At 37.2% G+C, this 14,655-nt stretch overlaps 1 protein-coding gene across 1 annotated transcript; it reads right to left on the minus strand.

Annotated features, from left to right (window-relative positions):
* Nucleotides 1-6,699: 6,699 nt before the first annotated feature.
* LOC108753800 (uncharacterized protein C1orf194) lies at nucleotides 6,700-9,144 on the minus strand. The gene is made up of 3 exons (XM_018495707.1): nucleotides 8,802-9,144; nucleotides 8,584-8,724; nucleotides 6,700-8,472 (listed from the first exon to the last, which is right to left on the minus strand). Exons 1-3 carry the CDS (start codon nucleotides 9,003-9,005, stop codon nucleotides 8,233-8,235), a joined length of 585 nt encoding a protein of 194 aa, XP_018351209.1. The 5' UTR covers nucleotides 9,006-9,144; the 3' UTR covers nucleotides 6,700-8,232.
* Nucleotides 9,145-14,655: the final 5,511 nt, after the last annotated feature.

Here is a 14,655-nt window from a genome sequence, read left to right on the forward strand (position 1 = left end):
TGGTCCATTGCTAATTATGCTTTCATAATCGCGCAACGATCGTTCTCTGATTGGCTTTTATTTTTGCGACAACTTCGACGGCGAACTTGCTCCGACGCATCCGGCGACGTGACACGAGCGATTTACCGCGAGTTGAACGACGCGCGGCGGCTCGTCTCGTCTATGACTGACGGCTCATAAAACCTTATCATCTGTTGTTCGGCACGAGCAAACGAACCCCTCCCGACGCTATCGTCTCTCTTGGGTTTTACGTAAATACGAGAAACGATTAAACGCATGCGATCCTCTCCTAAACACTCGCGTTCTAGGTAAATTCTACAACGTCGTAACTTTTTTTTTTATCTTTATCTTACTTTCGGCCGGCCAGTTTCCAGAGATATTTGTGTGTGTCGTTATAAACAAAGTCTGCTAGATAATTATGGTGCGGACATCACCGAAATGCCACTATAAAAAAGGGATTATCAAAATTCGGTGACGAAGCGGAAATTGTAATGACGCATTACTTTTTGAGTGATGGCAATGATAATAAGTTCATTTAATAAATAAACAAATGGTAACGGAAAATTAGGAATTGGCGTTGTAGGGGTGCGCAATTTTACTTTAAAAAAACTTTATCTCAATGAGAAAATAATTAGTCTTTTATCATTCTTCAGCAAAATAACATAAAAAAATTATTACAATAGATTAGTATCCATCCGGACGCAATGATTGTGAGGAGTAACTATTCCTCCATCATAAAGCAAACTCCACAATTGAAAGGCTGGTAGTCAATGACTAAGAAACCTACAATGATGTAATGATGATCAAAATTGTTGTAAATTATTTTGATCATGAAATCAATAGTTACAATACAATTAAGAACGTAGTCGAAAAACATATCGAAAATTGAATAAGGTGTTCTACACCACTGTCAAATGATGAATAATTTAACAAAACCAGTTTGACGCGAATTATGGCAATTAATGTTGAAAATCCACTGATAATAGGATATTTTAATAATCAATAACGAGTAATAATAACGATGAATTACTTTTATAAAGTCATTTTTTCAATCTTGCAAATAATTATGTTCCCGCTAATCAAATATAATAAATATTAACAATAATTACGATACATGTGTAACGTTTTTTCTTGCACTTTTGATAAATCATGAATCAAATGACAACGATCAACGATAAGATTATAAGAGATAAAGAGACACTTATTTCTGCCATTTTCGAAGCAAACGAGGCGGCCATGAGTGTATGATTAATTTACTAAATAATTAAATTTTCGTGCATTAGAATGCATTGATTAAATAATTTATAAATATCAAAATTAAAAACTGGATAAAGAATAGAAAATTACAATCAAATTAGTGTTATGGCAATAAGTTATATAATATATATACATATATATTAGCGATAGATTTTGTAAGTGATAGATTTAAAATACAAGTAACTAAAAAGTAAAAGAATCATTATAAATTTTTACAGTTGAATTAAAAAAGGATATTAACAATTTCAAAATAATTAAAATTTAATATTTAACGTTTTAATAATATTTTTACTTTTTTATACAAAATAATAATCAACAATTTATATTTGTATTAAATGAATTTGGATTGCTTTTCATCCGATACACACACACACACACACACACACACACACAGATTATTTTTTTATGTTAAAACGTTTATATTATGTGTCGAATAAATGCTTATCACAAAAATGAGTAAAGTTTAAAGTTTGAGCAATTAATTAATCCTTTATCCTCCTATATGCCACGTATTATCAATCGTAATCGTCTGATAAGAAGTGGACTCACTTTGACGACCTTGACGTACGTCAGTTACCCTTGCGACTACGGTAATTGCTACGTGTCCGCCTCTCTCCGAACGCTATACGTGTGCGACCTATAGATATGTTATACGCATCGCGTATTCGCATCCGTCAGATTTTCCGCGTCTGTGAGTCGACGCGACGTACGCTCCCCGTCGGCGACCATAGGGAAACCTTTAGGGGTGAAAACGCGCAGGGGATAGCGGCAATCTCCGTCGAAACGCGTTTCTCACTGCGGCGGTTGGAAACGAAATACCTCACGATTTTATTTCCGCGTACGGATCCCTACTATATTGAAAATACGTGTAGATTTAGCGAAAACGTCGAAAAATATTTTACAAGCGCAGAATATTTTAATTAAAAGGATGTAAAATAGACTTATAATTGAAATGAAATAATAAATTAAAGTATAATAAAATACCTATGTTATTCCTATATATTTTTGTCATTTATTCGTATAACATTAATATGTCATTTGTATAAATCATTCGAGACCGGCCTTGTATAAAATATCTTGATTTATTGTTGTAATCGATTGTATCCGTAGTCTCTTGCTAATAATTTGCATGATCGGAGGTGTGTCGCGAATATACGAGAGAGTCGAGATGGCAGAAACAACCCTCGGAGTTGCGGCGCGTTGGGGCACGCACATAGGGGTGACGAGGACGCGTGTCCGCGTTCCCACGTGTCGACGACGCCGAGAATCATATCGGTGCACACGTATATCGCTGTTGTGTGCTGTCGTTCTGTCACGTTTCTCACTCGCGCGGATTCTATACCGATATTTGCCCTATTCGCGGCTGTAAGTGGGTACTACCTACGACAGACAATCCCGAAATTCTGGATAAATAATCAACTATCTTGTAAAAATATGAACCCCAAAGTGAACAAACTCCCGTTTGTGCACTTTGCGTTCCTTTATTAATCTTGTATCTTTGCCAAACAACTTTATTAGGCGAGATTAGTTATCGATTTTTTTCTTGTAGAGGATTTTACAATATTATTACGTATAAATTATTAGACTCATATCTTAATATTTTATATTCAGAGGATATATTAATATTTTGTATTTTGTAAATTGATATAACAAACATATAACAAATTGTATAATTAAAAGTAAATCAATGATGTGGTCCACAATTTTGGTTTTATTACATTCATATCGGTTCATAAATATTTATTCGTCATATAATAAAAAAGATATATTCTGTTTAGTAGTCGTGTAAATTATTTAACAGTAATCGCAATCCATGTGACGATCGCAGATAAATCTAAGGAAGATTTAACGAGAAGACCAGACCTAGTCTTTGAAATAGGCGGGGATGAGAGCGCGTTAATTAACTAAAATCAGATCCGGATAATCGAAATAATCTCCGGGGCCACAACGAGAGGGGGATTAGACGTCTACCGAAATACTAATCCATTTGTTATACACCAGCAGTAAAATCTATCCGGGCGCGCTCCTAGAACGTTGTTATTTTAGGTGATATCTGAGAGTATGGCTGAGGAGACGCGAGGGGGAACGGTGAATAGATTGAGGAGAGGCAGAAGGGAAATGCAGAGAACGGTCGTCGTCGCGCAGGTTGTGGGTCGAGCCTTAGCGAGGGAAGCGCCCGAGGACCCTCGAAGGTAATCTTGGCTCGTTCGCGGAGGGTTGCATTTTGATCCCCAGAGCTTCCGCCGTGGCACGATCTCTCCGCGCCACCTCTCTGCGTCCGGGCTCACGCATTTACTATAATTAGAACTTCCTAATTAACGAGCAAACGTCGCACGGGTCTGTCGTAATCTCAGGCTTGACCTTCCACCATCGTTTAGACGCCTTTTCTCGCCCCCGCGCCTTTTAATCCGCCTTCCTCCTCTTTCTTCTCCGCACCGCCAACGTCTGCCCACTCGCGGAACATCAAGAAAAAGTGGATGCTGCGCGCGGCTAAAATTTATTCCGTTCTTTTTATTTTGAGATTACGGGAAATGTATACAGGGTGTCCCATTTTAATCAACGCACTTGAATTTCTTCGAAATCATACGAGAGATATCGAAATCTCATTTTTACGAGGTTATATGATATCAAGGGGAACGTATTATGACAAAAAAATTTTGATTTTGTAGAATGAAGAGTCTTAAGTTAAATAAAGGTCAACTTCTTTAAATGGCTAGGTACATATATTATAGTTTTTACCTGGAATCCGATGAGAATAACTCCTGAACATAGAAGGCAGCACTGAATAGTAGAAGATGCATATTGTACAGGTTTATGTATTAGTTTAGGTAGTAAACATAATAATTATCACCCTACACAAGATTTAATAATAATACATTACATATTATAATACAGCTATAACGTATTTAGTACGAACGATGTATGTATTGTATTATTATTATGTCTTGTGTGGGATGGTACTTATTGTGTTTACTATGGAAGCTACGTAAACTTTGGTATGAGTGCTACCATGTGCATTTTCTGCTACCCAGTGCTATCTTCTGCACTCAAGATTTATTCTCGTTGGATTTTGCTAGGGACGACAGTTTAAATATGTATAAAGGTAATGATATTGTAAGCTCGCATTTTTTTTTTGATTACTTGACCTTCGACGATCTTAAGGTCATAGCGCGTTGAGTTTTTAATGAATAAGACAAAAAGGTATGTGGTCGTTAAAAACTATGTAGCGGTTACAAAAAATAAAGTTGACCTTTATTTCACTTTGATGCTTCCACACACACACACACGCACACACGCGCGCGTGCACACATACACACACGCTTAAGATTAAATTCTTTTTTATCAAAATATGTTTCTGTTACATTCCATGTAGTTTTAAAATCATTATAAATATCTTTGTGATATTTAATACTGTGTTGGAAATTATTTTGAGAGAGAGAGAGAGAGAGAGAGACAGGAGACAAATTTCGTAAAACGTGATTTTTCGTGAACTAGTATTCAATGCGTATATTTCGTAAATTGATGAGAATACATATTTCTGACATTTCCAGTGATACTGATTCTGTCGTTTGGTTAGTAGTTGGTATCCTTTAAAGTATACAAGAAATAATAATACGGCAAACCTTCCCCGTTTGTTCCCACCGCATTCGAAATCACGTGACACGTGATAATGTCAACTCTGACACTCGCGTCACCAGATATCCCTTTTCCCTCTGGGACAAGTTGTTTTAAAATAATTTTAAAACGCTGAGTAAATATTACGCGCCGACGTGTGCAACCATATTGAACCAAAATGAGAAAATAAGCTTTCTAAGCCGCTACCCCTTTATAGATCTTCAATTGGATAGCCCATTTCTTCTCTTTTTCTGTCATCAGTGGAGACTGAGAAACGGCAAATAAGAAATCCAAAGAGTAATTTTATTTAGAATCGTATGTTATTTAATCCAACAACAATAAGTTTTTATTGACAATGAAATTTTATTTTAAATTTTTTGTGATTATTAAAGTACAAAAATGAAAGTTTAATATAAATATATTAATAATATATACAAACTTATAAAAGATAACAAATTAAATATCATAAAGTTACGGAATAATCAAAGAGTTATTAAAGAGGACAAATCAATTTAATAACTAAGAATCGAAAAATAATATAATAACTATAATATACATATATAATAATATATAAATTTGTGGAATAGGCATTGGGAGTATACAAGCGCGATAGAAAGTGCGCAGTTCTTTATTTATTGAGAACAAACATCTTTAAGTAAAAAAGTTCTTAATATCTTTTATTATTAATGAAAAATAATACTATTCGTTACTAGTGCATTTTCTTAATCAAAACACAAATAGAGGGAATCTTTTTTATATTTTATTCTTAAAGGTATTCAAAATATCTACCATTTTGGTGTAGATACGCATCTTAAACATTATCTTTAAAAAGAAAATTCAAAAAGATTTCCGTCTATTTTCTTCATAAATTAAAAGTATTAGTAAAAAAAATTTTAGTAAATTTATTTATTTTTAAAAAACTTGCCTTACAATATTCTATTCGATGTAGGTTCCTAATGCCTATTTAAATATATTTAAATATTTTCACACTTAAACTCAGGTTTATTCATTTCTGGTAATTTCCTGAAATGCCACTATTAGATTATTTATTAGGTTTTGGTAATAAACATTTTTTTCTCCAACTTCCAAATACTATCTATCTTCAAGAAAAAAAGAGTAGTATGAATAGTCTGATAAAGTCTATAATATATAATAATAGTTTATGATAGAATTATGAAATAATTTCTTTGTCAACAATGTTTGTTGACAATGCATTCTTGAAATTAATATTTATATTCTATATAATAGATATATAAGCATTTTTTAAGCATAATATATTATATATATGAATTATAAAAAATATTTTACCAATTTGAAAGAAGAAATGGAATTAAAATAGAATTACATAATATATGACCTCGGGTTAATTTATAATGTGTTGCTTATTATTCGCTGTGTCATTTGTGGCTTTGCTATTTAGCTGAAACGACGGTGGAAGAACAAAATCCAAAAGAAACGATAAAACCCGACGGGTAGTGCCAGTGTGCACTGCGCTGATAAATATAACGTAACAAGTTCAGTGGAATAACAGCTTCATCCTGGAGGGATCAATGCGACTTTGCTTCGACTTTCACGCAGAATTTCCTTCTGGAAAAGCATACGCGTGAAAGAATTGAATAGCTAGAGCGGAGTCAGTCCGAACGTGATCTATAGACTATACAGCAGCTTCATTTCTGAGTCATTACTTGTGTAAACATATCTTTCCAAAATAATGTCGTGCTGATTAAAATTAATTTTTAGCGTTATTTTATTAATTATTATAAATCGTATTTTTGTCACACATTAAACAATTCTTTTTTTTTACTTAATTATATTGATTATTTTCATTTGATCGGTTTTATTACAAAATGAACAGCAACAATCTGTTTATGAACTGTCAATTCCATTGTTGAATACCATGTTGTGCAATTGATCACATTTTTACCTACATTGATTGCGTTTGGCAGGATAGACTGCGACTGGCCGTTAATTTGCAATGACGAAGAAGCCTTCCATTTCCTTAATGGCGGCGGCAAAACGCGCGCGCACGACCATAAAAAGTAAATTAAATAAGAATTAAATACAAATAAAACCGTTCAGCCAAGTAATTGGCTGGTAACCTCGCTCGTTGCCTGACGACCGTCTGAGATTGTTCTACCCTTATAGCTCCGGTGCCTCTCTTTGCCATTGTATTTGAGAAGAAAAAGAATCCTTGCCAATAGTCATGCGCCGCAATATGATCCACAGAAAAATCATTATCGGGACCGCCGATCGAATTTACGAGATTATAATCGAAATAATTATAAACGAGATATAACAGCATACACAACTGTAATAAATGCAGATAATAAATTCAACGTAGATTGTAACAGCCGTATATCCATGACAAGGCAAAAACCCTGTTAACTTTTAATACAAAAACGATGAAGGGAAATTGCGCACGGGCGCAAAAAAATTCATCACCTCGTACCGTTGCGAGGTTCGTCAAAAAGCGTTTTAAAGGCGCTAGAAGAATGGGGTCAGACGGAGGGAAGGGTAGAGCGTACTACATCTCGTAGCCGAGGTGGAGTTTTCGTGACGAGGCGGTCGGCGGGGCAATCATGGCCGGATTAGACGTATGTATAAGGATCGTGCTGCCTATTCCGGCCTGGCGGAGAGGATGTCGGAGGGTTGCGAGCCGGGTCAAACGGGTCGCAAGATAGACGTTTGCGCGCGGGGTGAGAAACATAAATGATATTTCATGAGGAGCATATGCGTGCGGAGATGACTCCTCCTCCTTCGCGCGCGAGCCCTCGGCGAGGGTGGCTCCGCTGTCACCCCGAGCTGGCAGCGGGGTGCTGGTTTATTACAAACAAGGATTACCCGGGTAATGGGACATTCTGTCCCTTCGGCTCACTGCTGAGTTGAGCAGTGAGAAGTTGGTGCGCACTGACTCACGCTTCTGCTGATCTCTTCGGGCTGCCTCGAACTGTCAAAGGGGCGAAAATGCAATCGGGAGATCTCCGTTCGCGAGATAGCCGAGGCAAGTTCGTGAACCACTGGATAAATTTGTCAACATGATCAGATTAATAGGACAATCGATAGATCGTAGACAGATACTTTTTCATGCGACGAAATAATAGGCGACGATTGACGCGATTTAATCATACGTTTCTTCGTAAAGTAAACAATAGTTTTCTAATATGATCAATTTCGTGCCTACGTTACAGTCACGATGACGATTCGTTGCTTCTCGGGGTTCCAAAACGTAAATCTCGCCAGATTATGCCAATAGCGATAATGGTATTTGTAAAAGCGGGAGCTTCATTCGGCGAATTGCAGGTTTCAGCTTAATCCGAACGTTCTCCAAGCGTGCCGCTCAAACACCGCACAAATCCGTGTTTAAATACTGTAAAAAGTTCCGTCGATTTTGCGACTGTATCCGGGATTCGATTGGTCCATATGAGGACCCTCGATATTTAATTTCACGCTGCACGGATGAATTCTCCGCGGTAAAGTTGGTCCGCAATAACACCTCGATTTATCCGCCGATAAAGGTGCCCGAACTACCGATTTAAGTTCCTCGTCCGGATGACCGCTCACGTGCCTCGGTCTATCTGGTTTAGGTGGGTCCGGTAAGATCTAAAAATGTTTTAATATCCTTGTATTTTTCACACTAAACTTTTTTTATCGTTTAACGATGCGTTTGTATATGTAATTCAATTTAATTATATTTAATCTACTTTTTTGTACCTTAATCTTGTTTCGTAAGACACGCCAAGTTTCTCTGTCGAGCGTTTCCGGCTGGATGAGCACGAACATCTTCGAAACTAGAGTGTCTCGATTATGAGCATAAATGCTGTCTAACGCTAGATCGAGAGCGTCATGTGGAACCTGTAAAAGCAGTTATGCGTATCGGCAAAAATTGTGATATAATAGAAAGTCTTACTTTCAGTATCGAATATTGGAACCTGCGGTCTGATGAATCGACGATCCCTGCGGATGCTGTTTAGAGTGTGATGAGCGAAGAGACGCTCGTGAGCGCTCAATTTAACGTTCCAATTTTTATCCAATGGCGAGACTTTATCTCCCAACACAGGCCACGATATCCATGCTCCTTCTCGGGAGATATCCGGTACAGGATAAGGATTCCGAACGTAGAATGCATGGGCCATTATAGCGTGAACCTATTCCAACACTGTGTTTGAGTATATAAGAAGTAGATACGCATTAATTTTTTAATCGTGACATGCTGTAATCCTAATGTCTTTGTAAGTTAAAAGCAAAGTCCTGTCAGTGAGTCATTCGAGTAATTTATCGAGAGAAGTATGCAAAAAGATTTACAATTACCGATTATTCATATGTTTTAAAGATTTTAATTAACAACTTAAATTTCTACTATGGACATCAATATTTTTGTCACAAACATAAAAATTGAAGTTAAATTTGAAAAACAAAAAATTAAAATTATAACTTTAACTAAAGACTAAAACTAAAACTTAAACCTTAATTAAAAATTAAAGTTTAACTTCTACCTCGTAGACATTCCATCATTTTATGCCTAGGAGTTTCACGTATTTCACATCTTTTTCCAGAACATTTTTTATTTGCGATTGAAAACGAAAAGTAGAGCGGAAACATTATTATTCTATCCCGAATTTATTTTTATATGCCTTCCCATATCGATTTTAATATCGTTTTAATATTTAATTTATCGTTTTTATAATATTTTTTCTAATTAATCAAAACGATGTTTGATATACTTTTATTCTCGTACCAGCCAGCCTGTTTTTAAACGGTTAACACTTTCTCATTTCGTGTAAATCCACAGTAAACAATGCCAATCCGTACGGGATTCAAGAGGCCGCATCCGGTCTTGCACTCTGCTTCTTCGGGATTAAGACGAGACTCCACCGCAGAGAGCCACACTCAAGTCAACGTGTGACTTGTGTGGATTTCGATCCTCGTTCATAAACGAAACCGACCTTAACCCATGCGAACGGCCTGCATCGCATCACTCTCCATGGGGTGTCCACTTATCGTTTCTTCCGCTCGTTCTCGCTTTCGCGCTGGTATTTGGATATTTCCTGAGCTCTCAAAGTTTTCCCTCGAAGTCTTTCACGCTTTTGCGTCGTGAAAGAACCTACTATGAAATTCGGCCGTGGCTTTTCACGAGTAATACCATAATACCATTCATAAGCCATTTCTTTCGTGTTCGTTCGAATTCAGCTGATCGGTTGATGTCGCATCCGGCAGATACGAGTTTTATTAAGAACCGGAACAGAAATACAAGCAGAATATTTGAATTTAATAAGTGCAAACCAGTTTACAGCAGTTCAGTATGAATTAATCAGTGTTTAGAATAAAACAAGTCACAGAAAAAAGTTTTTCCGTAATTACAATGTAATATTGTACATACATACATATATATAAAAAATCGTGTTGCAATATGCATGTAATTGTTATTGTTCGCGTGCTCGGTATCGGATCTTCTTCGGAGAAATTCCTCGAGTGAATCGAGAAATCGCGAATCGCGGTTACGCACATCCGGGCTCTTCGGCCGCATTTAACGTGTTTTGCTCAGGAGGTGGTCGGCCACGGCCAACGCCGACGTCCAATATTAAACCCGCAGTAATTTATGTTAGCGCGAGCGTGCATAATGCTGTTTGTATAAAGCGCTACCGCCACGTGTCGACTCGTGCGCCGAGTACGGTACGTATCACTCCCTCCTGCCTGTCCTTTAATTCCCGCTACGCTGCGTAGGCGACGCGCAAAATCCCGTCCAGTACGCACGCATGCTATTTTAAATCGCATCCTTGCGTCTTGGATGTTCTGTATCTGAGATGCACAAAGAGAAAATAATATTTCACCCTTCGGTAGGAATTCTTGCCACAGTTCATAGTAACGAGAACGCTTCGCGTTCTTACTGTAAATAAACTGTTATCAGGCTTTCATTTTATTCCTCTTAATGCGAATTTTTCAGAAAAATTCTACGGTTAAGATAGTGCGACAAAGAAAAATAATGTCTATTATTTTGTTCACATTTATTAATTGTTCATATTGAACGTATATGATCTTGATATGTTATCCATTAGATGAATGGATCTCGAACGCGATGAAAAAGTGGCGCCCCTTTTTTCTCGGCAGTCTGCCGGTCTATTTCGTAGCGTAGATTCGCTCTTCGTGGATGATAGGAGGGAGCGAATCATCTTCCGCGTCATTGCTTGTTCGATCTCTCCTTCGGGGCGTCAGCCCGGGCTGTACGATGGGGAGACGACACGCGTAATCGCGTAATCGCGTAATCGTGGCGCGTGCTGAAGTTCGGGTTGCGGGAGCTTTGCGTGCGTCTACACTGGCACACGTGCGACGTTGTTCACCCTGAATCAACAGCGATCGCGAATCGCACAGATCTATTCGTGAACGTCAAACGGACGCGTTTGTCCGTCCGCTCGTACGTACCGTGAATCCCGGCAGCGCGTTTTACGAGATAATCGGCGCAACGACCTGAATCGGATTACAGTACGGCTATCATAAGCGCATCAAGTGTACTCCGACCGAAATGACGTTAATTAAGCAAGATACGTGATTGCGGTAATGACCATAATTTTATATATTTTTTGAAAAAAATAAATCAATAATTAACTTTAGATACGAAGCGCCTTACAGTCCCGAGTGTTAAGATGTTGAACAAACATTCATTTAAATTAAATTAAATTAATTTTTTTCAGAAATAAATTGAGAGCCGATAAATTATCGGATTCACACAATCATTCTGATAATCCCCCCAAATTTTCCCAAATCTTAAAAATTGTAATAAACTTCTCGGTAGTCTAAAGGCTTAGGACACTCGCACGGAATGCAAGAGATCCGGGTTCGACTTCCGGCCGAGGCAATATTTTTCGCAATAAGTTTATTACAATTTTTAAGATTTGGGAAAATTTGGGGGGATTATCAGAATGATTGTGTGAATCCGATAATTTATCGGCTCTCAATTTATATATTTCTGAAAAAAATTAATTTAATTTAATTTAAATGAATGTTAGTTCAACACCTTAACACACTCGGAACTGTAAGGCGCTTCGTATTTAAAGTTTGAATATTTGAGTTCCATTTCCAATCAATAATTAACTTTCGTTAATTATCGATATTGTGATATTACAGTTGTCACGTTGTTCGGATGAACAAAAAATGTGATGATTTTTTGAAATTAATTTTTGTAATATTTTATATAAAAATATTGTAAAAAAAAAAATTTTTTTTTTAACGATGCACTGTATCTATGTATGTATGATTTCTAATTAAAAAATTTAATGTATATTGCATTTTGTTTAAAAATAGCGTGTTTAATTACACGAAATTATTTACAATATCCTTCTTACGTATGATTTCTCAAATTGCGCTATCTTTGTATTCTTGACAATTTTTTAAAATTTAAATGTTATACATATATTAAAGTTACTTATGTAAACAGTGAATGAAAAATACGAAGACAAAGCGTGAACTTGCCTTTTTACTTTTTCGACTTTATCGTGTTTACCTCCTATCGCACCATGCAGCAATGTGGCATATTCTGTAGAAATGACCGAGTTTCTACGGACTGCGCTGAGATTCCGCTTCCCTTTAAATCCTAATCCGGTAATATTCTCGGGCCGATATACCGGCATCGGTAATGGAATCGCGCATTCAAATGGACATCGTTTCCCACCGACAGCGGTGGCGGCAGGAGGCAGGTCGCGGCGAGGGACAATGCCAGGGGATGATATTGCCAATATTTGGCTTGATTCTGGTGCGAATGTGCTCGGCTGTATGCCGAGGGGTGCGCCCGCTCTCGCACCCCCCTTGAAGCGGGGTCGGGTAGGGCGCGTCGGTGTACGTTAGACGCGCGAGCCGATTACCATTTGAATGTCCCTACCGGCGGTCAGCCTTTGTGAGCCCTCGTGACACTGACCGCACCTACCTATCTATCTAAGGGAGAGATTCACCTACCCCCCCCCCCTCGCCGCCCCCTTTTTGTCGACGACCGTCTGTTCCACGATGATGCTGCGCCGGGAAGAGTAGTCGTCGAGATTTGTCAACATCTCTTACTCTCACTTAATTTTTTTTCCACGATCGGGTTCCCGCTTGGTTGTCGTTCGGTGTCTCCCGTTCGAAAGATCGATCGAATTGGGCGTTGAATTGGGAGGAAAAAAAAAAACTGATCGAATTGGTCGAACTGGTGGTGCGAGTTCAGTTCACTCCTAAGAAGGTGGACACTTCTAATCGATTGAGTCCAAGGGGCGTTCCGACGCTCAGCCGCGATTCCCTTTATTTTCTCGTGACCTGACATATTTGTCGTTCCTCTGGCATTGTGTCCAAACGGCGACAGATGATGACGAGAACTGGTAAAGGTTAGCGTGGACTTGTTGGGAAACATACGAACTGATTTAACCAAATGCCACTCCCCGTCACAAACGTATATTCGAAATTGAGGATATATTATCCAGAACGACGTATACTCTGTTTTTAATGTCAGAAGTCATAAATTAAATCTTTGACTTTTACATATGTATCATTAACTCTTCTGTCAGTGGATGAATACCCGAGTACCAATTTCGAATTAAAAACAATAAAAACTTTTATATTTTTATGCGAATTTTATAATAACGCCAAAAATCCTTTGAATAAAGAACAATTTTTTGCACGGACTTTATCTCGTTTTCACTTTTATATATTTAGTAGAAAAAGTTGTCAGCACGATAGCGAAGAAGAACAATTATGCATTGATAGAAGAGTTAAGTCTTGTAGATTTGAATTTTATACAATATTGATTATATACATCTCGTGTCATAAACTTGATAATTTTAATTGTTCGTCGATATCTTCTTCTTATCAGTGTATATGGACTTTTAGGATTATATGGATATTTAAGTACGTGTATTAATTTTGAAGGTTCATCATCTAAGCGTGTGTACTTTAACTAAACTCTAAGTATATAAGAAAAATCTTTATTCTACTTTTTGAAGAGGATGCGTCTTTCAACACAAAATATAAATATTAAGAGAAATAATTAATACATACGTACAGTAAAAAATTATATTGCAACAAAAAGTAAAGTTTTCATTTATGACTTTTTTTATAAATAAGTCGGCTAGAGAGTTTCCATGGTGCGATCCGCTTACCCTCCATGTAGAATAATGTCTTACACCCTGCGTGACCGATGCGACAAAACGAATAGGGCGGATGAAGCGTCGGTGCGACAGGTGGCCCGTGAAATCAGTGCACGAGCTCGTCGTTTTCCACGACCCTCGCTCGATGCGCTTCATTAGAAAATTAAGTGCATAATAATTAGAGTCGGGCCGTCGATAGGTCACGTTAAACGTTCCGTCTTACGATCTATCACATCACATAGCCAACTTATTTTTCATGCGCGATTTAGTACGGTTATCAAGTAAAATATTACATCCATTTTTTGTAATTTATTTTAAAAAATTCGGCCACGCGAACACAAATTGAACGATTGTAATTTATAATAATAAGTGTTATAAGGAAAATAGACCGAGATATTAATATCAGAATAGTAATCAATTTAATTTGTCGTGATTTTACAAATCACCAACTGCAATTTGAGAAACTACGCTTCAAGATTGACAAATAATCAGCATGCAATTCCCAGGAAAATGTATATAAATCCACGCAGTAATATCATTAAGCATACCTAATAATATTTGATTTGTGTGCACAAAGATCTAGCTTTAACCGAATGAGATTCTTTGTTTTAATTTATATTTGCAAATCTAAATATGAATTGGTAATTGATATAAATTAGTATAAATCATCATGTGACGG

The sequence above is a fragment of the Trachymyrmex septentrionalis genome, unplaced genomic scaffold (assembly GCF_001594115.1).
Source record: "Trachymyrmex septentrionalis isolate Tsep2-gDNA-1 unplaced genomic scaffold, Tsep1.0 scaffold72, whole genome shotgun sequence".
NCBI lineage: Eukaryota > Metazoa > Arthropoda > Insecta > Hymenoptera > Formicidae > Trachymyrmex > Trachymyrmex septentrionalis.